This window comes from Corvus brachyrhynchos, unplaced genomic scaffold (assembly GCF_000691975.1).
Source record: "Corvus brachyrhynchos isolate BGI_N302 unplaced genomic scaffold, ASM69197v1 scaffold376, whole genome shotgun sequence".
In the NCBI taxonomy this organism is placed as follows: domain Eukaryota; kingdom Metazoa; phylum Chordata; class Aves; order Passeriformes; family Corvidae; genus Corvus; species Corvus brachyrhynchos.
The window spans coordinates 1,194,052-1,205,246 of NW_008238966.1; the positions used below are offsets into that span (position 1 = coordinate 1,194,052).

Here is an 11,195-nt window from a genome sequence, read left to right on the forward strand (position 1 = left end):
AGGCAGGGAACCCCTGTGTCTCCCCCCCAGGGCCCCTCTCCCAGGACCACATGGCAGGGGGGAGGGACCCTGACAGTTGAATGTTCACCACCAGAGCTTTTGAAAAAGAAATGAATTCAGGAAACGTGTTGGGAATGGTTCTGTTGTAATGTACTTGACATTTCTTTGGATAGAAAATTCTCCAGATAGTTTGATGCCATGATTGTCTCAGTTAGGGATACACAAATCTTCATTCTGAAGTTCTTCCCAGCCCAATTCTGTTAAAATCATTTTGAACATGCCTAGGGATTATGTTGGTACTATTAACGTGATGAAGTTGACCACAAACACAATCAACTCATGAAAAAATACTAAAAATAAAAAAAATATTTTTCTCATTATGTCTTTTCAGATATGAGGTTTAAGATGCACTCCTCTTTTTGAGCATGGGAATAACAATGCTTGGTCTGGTGACAATCTATTACTCATGTTTTAGACAGTGATCAGAAGAGAATTTTTGATGAGTGAGTGTAAGAAAAGGGACAAGCACCAAGTAATGGTTGTCCCAGTGTATTTTCCCAGCTTCAAGGAGTCTTCAGTTTAAGGATCTTCCTAAATCAGAAGTTGTATCTTCCTTTAATTTTAGTCCTCTTGGATAGGTCCCTTCTTCAACTTTGTTCTCTGTTGCAGTTCCCCAACATTAATCCATTAGTCAATGGGTTTTGATGTGAAATTTGCAATCCTATCCATCTGTCTTGGGGTTGCTCTATGATGTGTATCCCATATCACTGCCTTATGCCCAGGAATTAATTTTGTGCTTTTTTATGCCTTTAAACTGAGTCTGAGAGAGGGGAGGAAAAACTGAGCAAAGCTTTTTCAAAGCAGCTTGCAGCTTGTTCAAGGTCACACAGAAATAGCGCCTTTTTTTTTCCCAGCTGCAGCAGGGGAGCGAGGAAGCACCTGGTTTGCTGCTTCCCAGTCAGCTTTTGGCCAATTTTTCTCTGAAGGGAGACTGAGAGTTGAACTTTTTTTCTTCCCTGGAATTTTGGATTGTCTCCCTTTTCCACTGGACTGCTTCAATATCAGAACACGTCGGGAGGACTTTCCACCGAGCACAGAGGGCCTGGCCCTGGGCCAAGCCCCAGCTCTGAGGAGACCACAGGGAGGACTCTGACACTTTCCCAGGTTTTTTCTCCACAGCGAGAGATTTTATTATTTAACATTATTATCCTTTTCCCGTGTGTTTGTTAAATAAATAGTTTTTATCTCCTGCACTTTCCTTCGAGGAAAATTTATTATTCCTGAACCTGGTGGGGGAGGGGTGGTTTGTAACCTGCCTTCTCTCAGAGGATATATTTCGAAATTTGGCCAAACCAGAACACCATACTACTTGAGAAGGAGAATGCAGGAATTACCAGACTAAGCAAACCAGTCCTGAATAGCAACCCTCCATTTCAATCACAGCACTGTATAGAAAAAGACATAATCTGCTTTCACTGCCTGAGCTGCTGTCTCCATATGCTCCTGTGCTAGGCTGGAAGTATAATTTTTTTGCACACTTGCCCAAGGTAGGAAATCCCTCTGAATATCCATCAGAGGGATGTGAATCCCAGCCTGGGGAGTGCAGTGTCGAAAATTGCTCATAGGCAGGGAGTTGAAATCTCTGTGTGAAAGAACAAGAAGGAATAGGCTGAAGCCTAGACTCCATGTGGGTAATCTATGCATACACCAGAGTGAATTAATGAAGTATCAGCCGTCATCTGTAACCCCACTGTTCAGTGGTAAAGTTGGCACGTGGGGACTGTCACATCACTGAAACCATGAGAGGGTCCACAGACACCTGTAGAAGGAGTGGAAGCTGTGTCTACAACCGCCTCTCTGCAAAAGCAGTTTAGGTAGCACTTATATAGAAGATTTTAGCATTATCATGTAATGGTTGTGAAAAAGCAAGCCCTGCAAAAACATCACATTGCATATGGGTGGGCACTTTGGTTAACAGACTCTTAAATGACTGTCCATATCCATCTAATGATTTCCTAAAAATCAGACTTGCTGTTATCTAAGAGCTGTCCCTGGCAGAACAAACTGGGCAAGGATGTCTGTGTGGCAGGAGGAATGAGAAGAAGAAATAGGAGCCCGGAGCCTGGACTGCAGTGTGGGAAGCAACATGAATTACTGCAGTACCACGGGTCATCTGTAATCCCATTGTCAGGGTTGGTGTTCAGCCCCATTACCAGGCCCTGCTAAGCACAGCCAGGGTAATCTCATTCCAGAAAATGAGGTGCTTGGAGGAAGAAAGGATTGCAGATGTCTACAGCAGATTTGTTTTCTCCCTGCCTTCAATTTTGCATCTGTTTGTTCTCATGACATTAGCTAGAGGCAGACCAACAGAGGAAATGAAAGTTATGCATTCGTGCTGCAAAATCAGGCATGTTTCATCATCAATAGCTAGAAATCTTTTCATTCTAGCTGCAGAAGCATAATCCTCACATTTTCAAGCAATTTTTAAACCATTTGGACATTTTCTTAATTTGTGGACTGACATAAATGTAAAAGTTCAAATTAAATATGCTCAAGCAACATATTAACCCAGTGCTTTCTGCTTATTATCTCTTGCTATAGTATCTTAAAATAGTTTGTCTTTTTTGCTATAAAGAACAGGAACCAGCAACTTATTTCCCTATTTTAATGTTTTTCTGAGGAGAAATCAATGTAAACCACAGTAAGGTAACTGTCAGCTACTTTGTTTTGCTCAAATATTATTGTTCAGCTGGAGGGATTTGTTGTTGCCAGAGATAAGGGTGGAAGGACAGAACTCATCTTCTTTCTGGGGACCTGTTTGATCCCCATATCCTTGGTCTACAAGGGAAATCTGGACTAGAAACCAATTGTTTTTTGGTGCAAAATGGTACATAATGATTCTAGATCTAATTAAAGTTGAGGTTGTTAAAGAAGCCTTCAAGGCAGGTTTATAACTCTGCTGTCTTTGCATGGTGGGGACCTTCAGGAGAACTGAAAAATTCACTTTTCCTGTGTTACGGACTTTTCCCATCCTTCCCTGGATCCATTCATGTAACTCTTGGTACACCTTGGCATTGTTATCTCCATGGATAGTGAGGTTTTGTGGGAATAGGGTTGTGTTTGGTGAGAAAAAGAGAAGCATTAAGTGGGTTTCATTCAGTGCATACCAATAATTGTCACTGTAGGATCAAAACCCATATTACTTGACTCAGTATCTTGCTTTTTAATAACACCGAAATACCAGATCCAGATGACACAATCTGCCTTGTGAATCTGTCATGTTAGGCAGCTTTTTAATTGCTGTTTAATTTTTTTTACTTCTTTTCATAAAGAGTATTGTCATACCCCAATGTATCTGCATTAACTAATAAAAATATCATTTTTTTAAATTAATGACTAACATTGACCAGTCTGAATTGTACACAGTTACTGTAGTGATATTATGATTTCCCAAGCTGTCATGATTTCTTTTTAAATAAGCATGGATTTAATAGAAACAGAGGCATAGCAATAAAATATAATACATCTTGTTCTGCAAAATATGCATCTCAGTTTTTTTAAAGAAACCAAACAATCTGAGAAAGCTCTTCTTGACTGTTTTCATTGTTAGTGGTCAATGGTATATCACTACTCTTAAACACCTAAAAACATAATTTATAACTTGAAGGAAAGAATTTTTTGTGTCTGAAATTTAATATCATAGGTGCAGAAACTGGTCTGTAACCAGTCTTTTAGTGATAAAACATATTTAATGGAACTAGAGATGGGTCATTCAGTTGAGAGTTTTCAGGGAAAGCAAATGTCTTGTGAATTTAGAGAGTAATAGCCCCATTAGAGCTTTTATAAGAAGAAAGAACGACTCATTAATCTAGTGGAGTTTTTGGAAGAAATTAATGGGCATATGGCTAAGGGAAGTCCATTTGCTGTGGTATTTGACTATCCAAAAATATGTTAAATATTTGATTTTAACTGATAAAAGAAAGTAAATTGAAAGGTTTCCTTGTAGAAAATGATGTCTGATTAAAATAAATACCTAAAGGGTGAGTAAGAGGGCAGGTTTAACAGTGGGAGGACCTCATTTACCATATCTTAATAAAACTTCTGCTGAAGTCTTGGCTGTTCAACAAATTTCGAAAAGTAGCAGAATGTTCTGATAATTTAAGAAATGTAATTATAATATTGTTTAGAAACTATTACCCAGTCTTGTGCTTTCCGCACCTCTGATGTTGTTATGTCTGAACTGACCACCAAAGTGGTTTTAACTTTTAGGAGTGGTAAATTTTGTGTTGAACTCAGATTGAAGAACTGACAGACATGACAAAACTATGACTGGAACTGCAAAGGAGCTTGTACAATAAAGTACCTATTCCCTGAATGTAGCCATTTTCTTTCGATTCTAGGAGTAATCCTTCTAAAGCTAAGGAAGATAAACACTGCTGAGCTTGTATGGTCATAGCTGAAAAAATAGAGTTAAGTGTTTTGGTTGGTAATTAAATTTTGAAAGGAAATTGACTTCAAGTTAGAAAGGAAAATTCAGCTTTCTCTTGTAAGGATTTCGCCCATCTTTCAAATAGTATTTAATGCATCTCAAATAGGAAATGCAGCAACATACACGGCAAACATCAAGCAACATGGCTCCAGCATGCCTCCTTTCAAGGTCCCCTCAGAAAACCTCTCTTCTGTTTTCTCACATCTCTGTTTTTAAATAATTATCAGTCTATGATTGCAGCTGTTAAAGATGGGCAATCTATTTCATGTGTGTGTCCTGTAGGTAGAGGTGTGTTGGTGAGTTACACATACACGTACACACATCTCTGTGAACTTTCTTTTCCATTATGAAACAACACAGATTTTTTTAATATTTAAATATAGAAAACTCTTGAAAACATGCACTTTTCTTAGGAGAGAAGAGTCATTTACCTCTGGCTTGCAAGCAGATTCAGCAGTTTACACACCAAAAGATTTTATTCTACCTCAATGAAAATACTTCAGAAACGGCTAAGATTTGAATAGACCTTAGGTAATGCCTGATGAAACCACAATGAGGAATAACACTTTTCCAGCATATGTGGGTTTTCTGAGTGTATTCTATATTGTGCCTGCCTATACTGGTAACAACGGGTCTGTTTTCTTCTGGTGCCGCTTCGCGCCTGACACAGGAACAGGAGAGAGCAGTGTTTTGTCATGTTTTGTGCAGTTATTGGTCGAGTGCTGAAGGAAAAACTTCTGTTGGTGGCTGATAAAGAGAAGTAGCATAAGGAGTTTAGCTTCTAGCTGAGCTTTGTAAGCTGGTAAAAACCTGTGTGACATTTTTTGGTGCAAGTCAGTTGTTAATTTGGGTGGGGCCAGGATTTCATTTGAGCATCTCCTGTAAGTTTGGGCCAGGTTTTGTGTTTAAGAAGGAACACTCCCTGAACCCCACCTGCATGGTTTACCTTTTCAGAGCACAGCCATGTGCTTGTCCATCACACTGCCTCCATAATCAACTTAAAACTTTGATTCAGTTTATATTTGTCTCCATCATCAGTGACACCCCACACCTGGGGATTGTGCTACCAGTGACTCCCTGCGCTGTCTCCTGGCTGAGAAGAGAAAATTGCACTGGTCACTCTTTCTTCTCGGTATCTTTAAATTAATGAGGAATTAAATTATTTGTGACTTTCTGCCCATGTGGTGTAAGGATTTCGTAACAGTACGATTTCAGAGTTCATTTTTGGGTATTGCTTGAGGTGATGCACTGCCAGGTTTCTGAGAAAACCTGAAATGTAAGTAAACATCTGTCCTGTGGTGTTCAAAATTGCCAAAGTGCAGCTGACCCACAAAGCAGATCTTTTGGGCAACTGAGTAACACTGGCTGCCAGAGTAATTCCTGTAATTACCTTCTCTTTAAATTCTGCATCAGAACTGAGGACAGGAAAATTTCACATACTCAGTTGGGGGTGTTGAATAGTAGATAGACTGCCAATTGTTTGTATGTAATGAATTTTCATAATTTTCTCAGTTTGGATTGCTCACAATAGCTGAATGTTTTTATTGCTGTGCCCAAATGGAGTGGCTTCAAAAAGCAATGTATGCAGAAATATATTGATTTTTAAAAAGATTACAAGTATTTCTGGTGAATACATTAATGATGAATACCATACATAAAATTATGAACATAATGGAACATTTCAGTTAAATACATACTTTGTGGTTTGCTGATTAAATATATAAATCTTTAAATATTTTTAATGTAACTGAATGAAAACTTATGTCTCTTTTCATATTTCTAAATATAGCTGCAATAACAATTTGTAGTGCATTGGCTGAATGCTGAACTTTGAGGCAAGAGCAACAATATGGAACTTTGAAGTAATGACAGAATTTTAAATTTACTTTTAGTAATCATTTCAATATTTGAATCAGGATTGTTTTCTTTCATTGTGTCCATTAAACCCAAACTCACAAGTCTTCAGCTAGAACAAACTAAAAGAAATTAAAAGTTCAATCAATTTCATTAATTTTATAATGGGAATACTTATTTGCAAGCAACACTTTTGTTGTTTTTTTTTTAATTTCTACAAAAGGATGATACAGTCAAATACTTTAAATTTCTTCTAAGCTGCATTTGGCATGACATTTTGGATCTATTTGAATGCTATTGTAATTACAGCCACCTGGGACTCAGAACAGTTGATCATTTCAGTTGAATTTTTTTTTTTTTTTTTTTTTTTTCGGAATTTTTTTTTTTTTTTTTTTTTTCCATTTGCAGGATGCTCTGGCCCACTTGGGATAGAAGGAGGGATTGTGTCAAACCAACAAATTACCGCATCGTCCACTCACCGAGCTCTTTTCGGACTGCAGAAGTGGTACCCGTACTATGCACGACTTAATAAGAAGGGTCTTGTGAATGCCTGGACTGCTGCAGAAAATGACAGATGGCCATGGATTCAGGTAACAGATGGAGCTGAGGAGGAAAAAAATACCCTTGATTCAATTGCCAGTGTCACTTAAGAAACTGATGAAGACAAGTGGTTAATGAACAGATAGGTTCTTATTCACTGTCACAGACACAGCTGAGGCTAAAAGGGACTATTTAGTTGCAAAACAGTGATAATCTGGACTTTACGAATGCACGAGCCTTTTTTTTATTTAAAAAACCGCGTGCATATGTTCCATTGTGGCTCTAAACCGTGGAAGCAGATTTTTACAGGCTCCTTTCAAAGAAGCTGCGTTCCACATATGTTGCTTTTGGTGGTTAGGCCCTTAGAAGCATATCCCAGCAATATCTCTTGGTGGAGGTATCTTGACACATGCTAAAGGTGCTTTAAGTGTGGTTTTGGCCATGCTAGAACCTGGTGGCAGAGCTGGTACTCTTTGCTGAGCAGCTCTGGGTGCACAGGTTAAGTACTACTGGAAGTAACAAGAACTGTTTCAATTAAGGTTGAAACTGCTGTTAGTTCAGCCACATCCATGGGGCTGAAAATGCACGTGTTCTCATCCCACTCAAGGATGTTATTGTTAGAGTGATTCAAACAGCAGTGCCCTCACTGTGAACTGGATTTCTCTGTGCCCAACACATCTTCAGTAAAAGCCACAAAGCAGCGACTTTGAGGTCCCCTAGCAGTGTTTTAATGAAGGTAATGACTGTCTTGTGGTTGCTGTAACTCTTTGCTTGGATGCTGTTTCTCTTCGCGATGTATGAATTGGGCAAAGCTTTGGCAATTTCAGCTATTGGTTAATAAAGGTTGGTGAGTTAGATACTTATGGGAAAACCTTCTGCACTGATCTGCATGGGCAACGTGTGAGGAGGACGTTTCCCTTCCAATAGACCCACTGCAGGATCTAGCACAACATGTTGTTTGAGCATTTTATCTGCCAGCACGAAGTTGAACAGTCCATAATGCCCTCAGCTGTGTCAGACACGCTCTTCTTGAAGCTGCCTTGGTGTACATGGCATTAATATTTGTTAATATTCAATGTTTTTGCCCTGACTACCACTGGTGATTTTTCTGAGAGGCTCCCATATGTCTGGGGGGAAAGCAAACAGGATTACCTGCTCATTTTTCTTGTGTGGAGAGCAGACACAAAGCACTGTTTGATGAAGTTTTCTGAAACTGGTGCAGTGGGAGTGCTGGATTTTGTCAGCTCTGAAGAACGAAAGCTGGTATCACTGCTTGTTATTTATTGCAGAGTGAAAACACAAAGGCCCTTCAATGTGTTGTAAGTCAGTTGTCATCGTAAAGATCAGAGGGGTTAGGAAGTCTGTAAAATTTATACATTGAAAAGAACTGGAAAGGATCACGCAGAGGGACCTGAGCAGAATTATCTCCATGGGAGTAGAAAGCTAATGTTACTTTAATGGATAATGAAAAACTCAGCATTACAGTAGCTTTTGGGCTGTGTTAAGAGGGTGGGCTTTATTAAATGAGCTGGAAAAAGATTTCAAAATCGTTTAGCACTGGCCCCCTAGACATGTCTTTTCTGGGAGATGATCTGGATGGGGATATCTAATGGTCTGATGCTTCCACATTTGTGCTTGGCACTATGGGGGCAGCTGCCAAGTTCCCTCGGACTTTGCTCTCCGGAAGTTTTCCCTTTGCTCTTACGTGCAAGGAATGTTGGGCCAGTGGAGAAAATGTGTTAAAGTCTCATACCATGGCATCAGGTCTAAAGAATCTGGGGGTTTTTTTGGAGTTCTGGAGGTAATTCCAATCCCATACAGGTTATTCTGTAATTTTGACAGCCATGGGGTATAAGGACTTTTGAGAAGCTTAGGTCACACAATTAATATGTTTTAAGCACTCCCTTCATTTTCTTCTTATTTTTCTTGCAAAATAAACTTTAGTCTATAATTTTCACAAAACTTGCCAAATACTTTTTTGTTGTACTCTTTTTTTCAGTTCAGAGCAAAATTAAAAATATTCTTCATAATTTCAGAACAGAAGTCTTGAGAGGATTTCTTTCTTTCCTTTTCTCTTTCTTTAAAACCCCTGGGACCGGAAAATCTGAAACTTTTTATGAAGATGATACTTGCAGGAAAAAAGTGATTTTTAGTGTTCCGCAGAAACTCTTTTTAGATCTGGCAAGGTAGAGACATCCACAGTCTCACACTTTATGCATAGTAGTTCTCTACATCATAGAACTGTCTTGTTCTCTAAGCATGAAATAAGCTTTAAGACACAAACACTGTCTGACCCTCTTTTGGGTGAACAGTTTTTGCTGCGAGGGGAAGCAGAAATCCCCTGTTTTATTTTTGCACAGATTCTGTATTACCCGGGGAGACACTTCTTAAATGCTTGTGGAGGGGTACAAAAAGTCAGATTTGGGCTAAATTTCTGGCTACTTTCCTTGGTCATGTGGGAGAAAAGATCTCAAACCCTCTACCTGAGTTTTTACTCTGTTGTGTCACCAGCTTCTTCCCAGACCCTAGTGCGAGCAGCCTGCACAGGGAACCTTTCCCATGCTGCTCTGAGTGATGAAGCACCTGGTCCGGGAGAAGGCACTGAAAAACAGTGTGAATGTTTGGCAGAGATTAAGTGGAAAGTTGCAAAGCTGGAAAATCCATTTTTAGGACATGTAAATTAACATTTAGCGTGGGGAACCTGAAGCAAACGCCTGTTCCCCTCTTGTAGCTTCTAATGCTAGATAAATTCTAAAGGAAGCCGTGTATAATGGGCAAAGTCCCTCAAAGTGTGATTATGTACAGGCCTGTAGCTATTTTTGCCTTGTTCCATCATTATCAATTTTCTTTGTCATTTAATTTATTTATATGCAGCCTGGAAAATAAAAGGTTTGAGTGCTCTGCTTATAACTCACTTGTAATGAGTGCAGAAGTTTTTTTTCTCTAATCTTTCAGGTGTCTGATACACATGAACTAATTAGTATGCAATTTCATTTTCCTGCATTCTCCCAATGAACTGAAAATTGAAATTGCCATTTTAAATTTACACTCTCAGCATGTAAGTAGTAATGGCACTACAATGCTTGTAATTGGCTTGTGATTTAAAGGGTCACTGACCATGCTTTTGGAAGCAAATTAAAGCCTGAGTAAGTCATATCTGCCTTTTAAAGTTCTCCTGACCTCTGTTTCTCCTCACAGGCTGGCTGTGATAAAATAGCACCTGTGTACTGCTAACCACTTTATTAGTGATATTAACTTTTATCGTTTGCAAATACAATGACAAAAAAAAAATCCCATACATCTATTTTTCATTAATTGGTCCTGAAGTATAACCAAAACTCTCACTTTGCCTGTTCCAGTAATGAGTCTTTTCTAGCAACTCTTTTTTTTTTTGTTTGCTTGTTTGTTTTTTGTTTTTGTTTAAACAGCAGTTTCTCTTTTCCCTTATGTCCTTTTGCATTTTTGGTTTTAAAATATGTTGATTTGTCTTATTCTGATTTCACTTCATCCCTGCTCATTTCTTGCATCTGTATTTTTCAATTCATATATTATTTATTCTTTTTAAGGCAGCATGAATCAGAATAGATATGGCCATGGGCAGGATTATTGTTTCTGTTATGCCTCTACCGTATCCAAAATCATAGTGGCAGCTAATCTCTAACACAAGCTGCCAGAAGGACTTAGTGAATGTTACTCCTCTCTAGTGATTTCTAGCCTAGGAATCCATGCCCGTGCCCTTCTTACACTTCTTCTCTTCTCCCACTTTCATCACTCCCAGGCTGGTCTCCCAGCTTTAACCACCCTCACATTTCTTAATTCATTTTTCCCCTATTCATGACTTGTCTCCCATTTCCTTCCTTGAGAAATTACCCTTTTTTTCATGGTATCATAGAATGGTTTGGGTTGGAAGGGACCTGAAAGATCATCTGGTTCCAACCCCCTGCCATGGGCAGGGAATTTGCCCAATTTGCAGAGAATTTACGCAAGAACATTAAGACATGCCACCTAGATCATGGATGCTGGAGCAGAGAAGGAGCTCCCAGTAGAACTCCAGTGACTCCTGCTTCACTGCAGGGCATGCTGGACTAGGTTGAGTTACCCAAATATCAACTTCAGAAATACACGAGAGAATCACAGAATCCCAGAATCACTGAGGTTGGAAAAGCCCTCCCAGACCATTGAGGCCAACCTATGACTGATCCCCACCTTCACCTTGTCCCCAGCCCAGAGCACCGAGTGCCACCTCCAGCCCTTCCTCGGACACCTCCAGGGATGGGCACTCCAAACCTCCCTGGGCAGCCCCTGCCAAGGC

The 11,195-nt window shown here is 39.4% G+C and overlaps 1 protein-coding gene across 1 annotated transcript in view; it reads left to right on the forward strand.

Moving 5' to 3' along the window:
* Positions 1–11,195, forward strand: part of EDIL3 (EGF like repeats and discoidin domains 3) — a 178,120-nt gene that overhangs the window by 101,436 nt on the left and 65,489 nt on the right. The window contains exon 6 of the mRNA XM_017738674.1: positions 6,752–6,933. Coding sequence (XP_017594163.1) covers positions 6,752–6,933 — 182 coding nt within the window. The remainder of the gene's footprint in view (positions 1–6,751; positions 6,934–11,195) is intronic.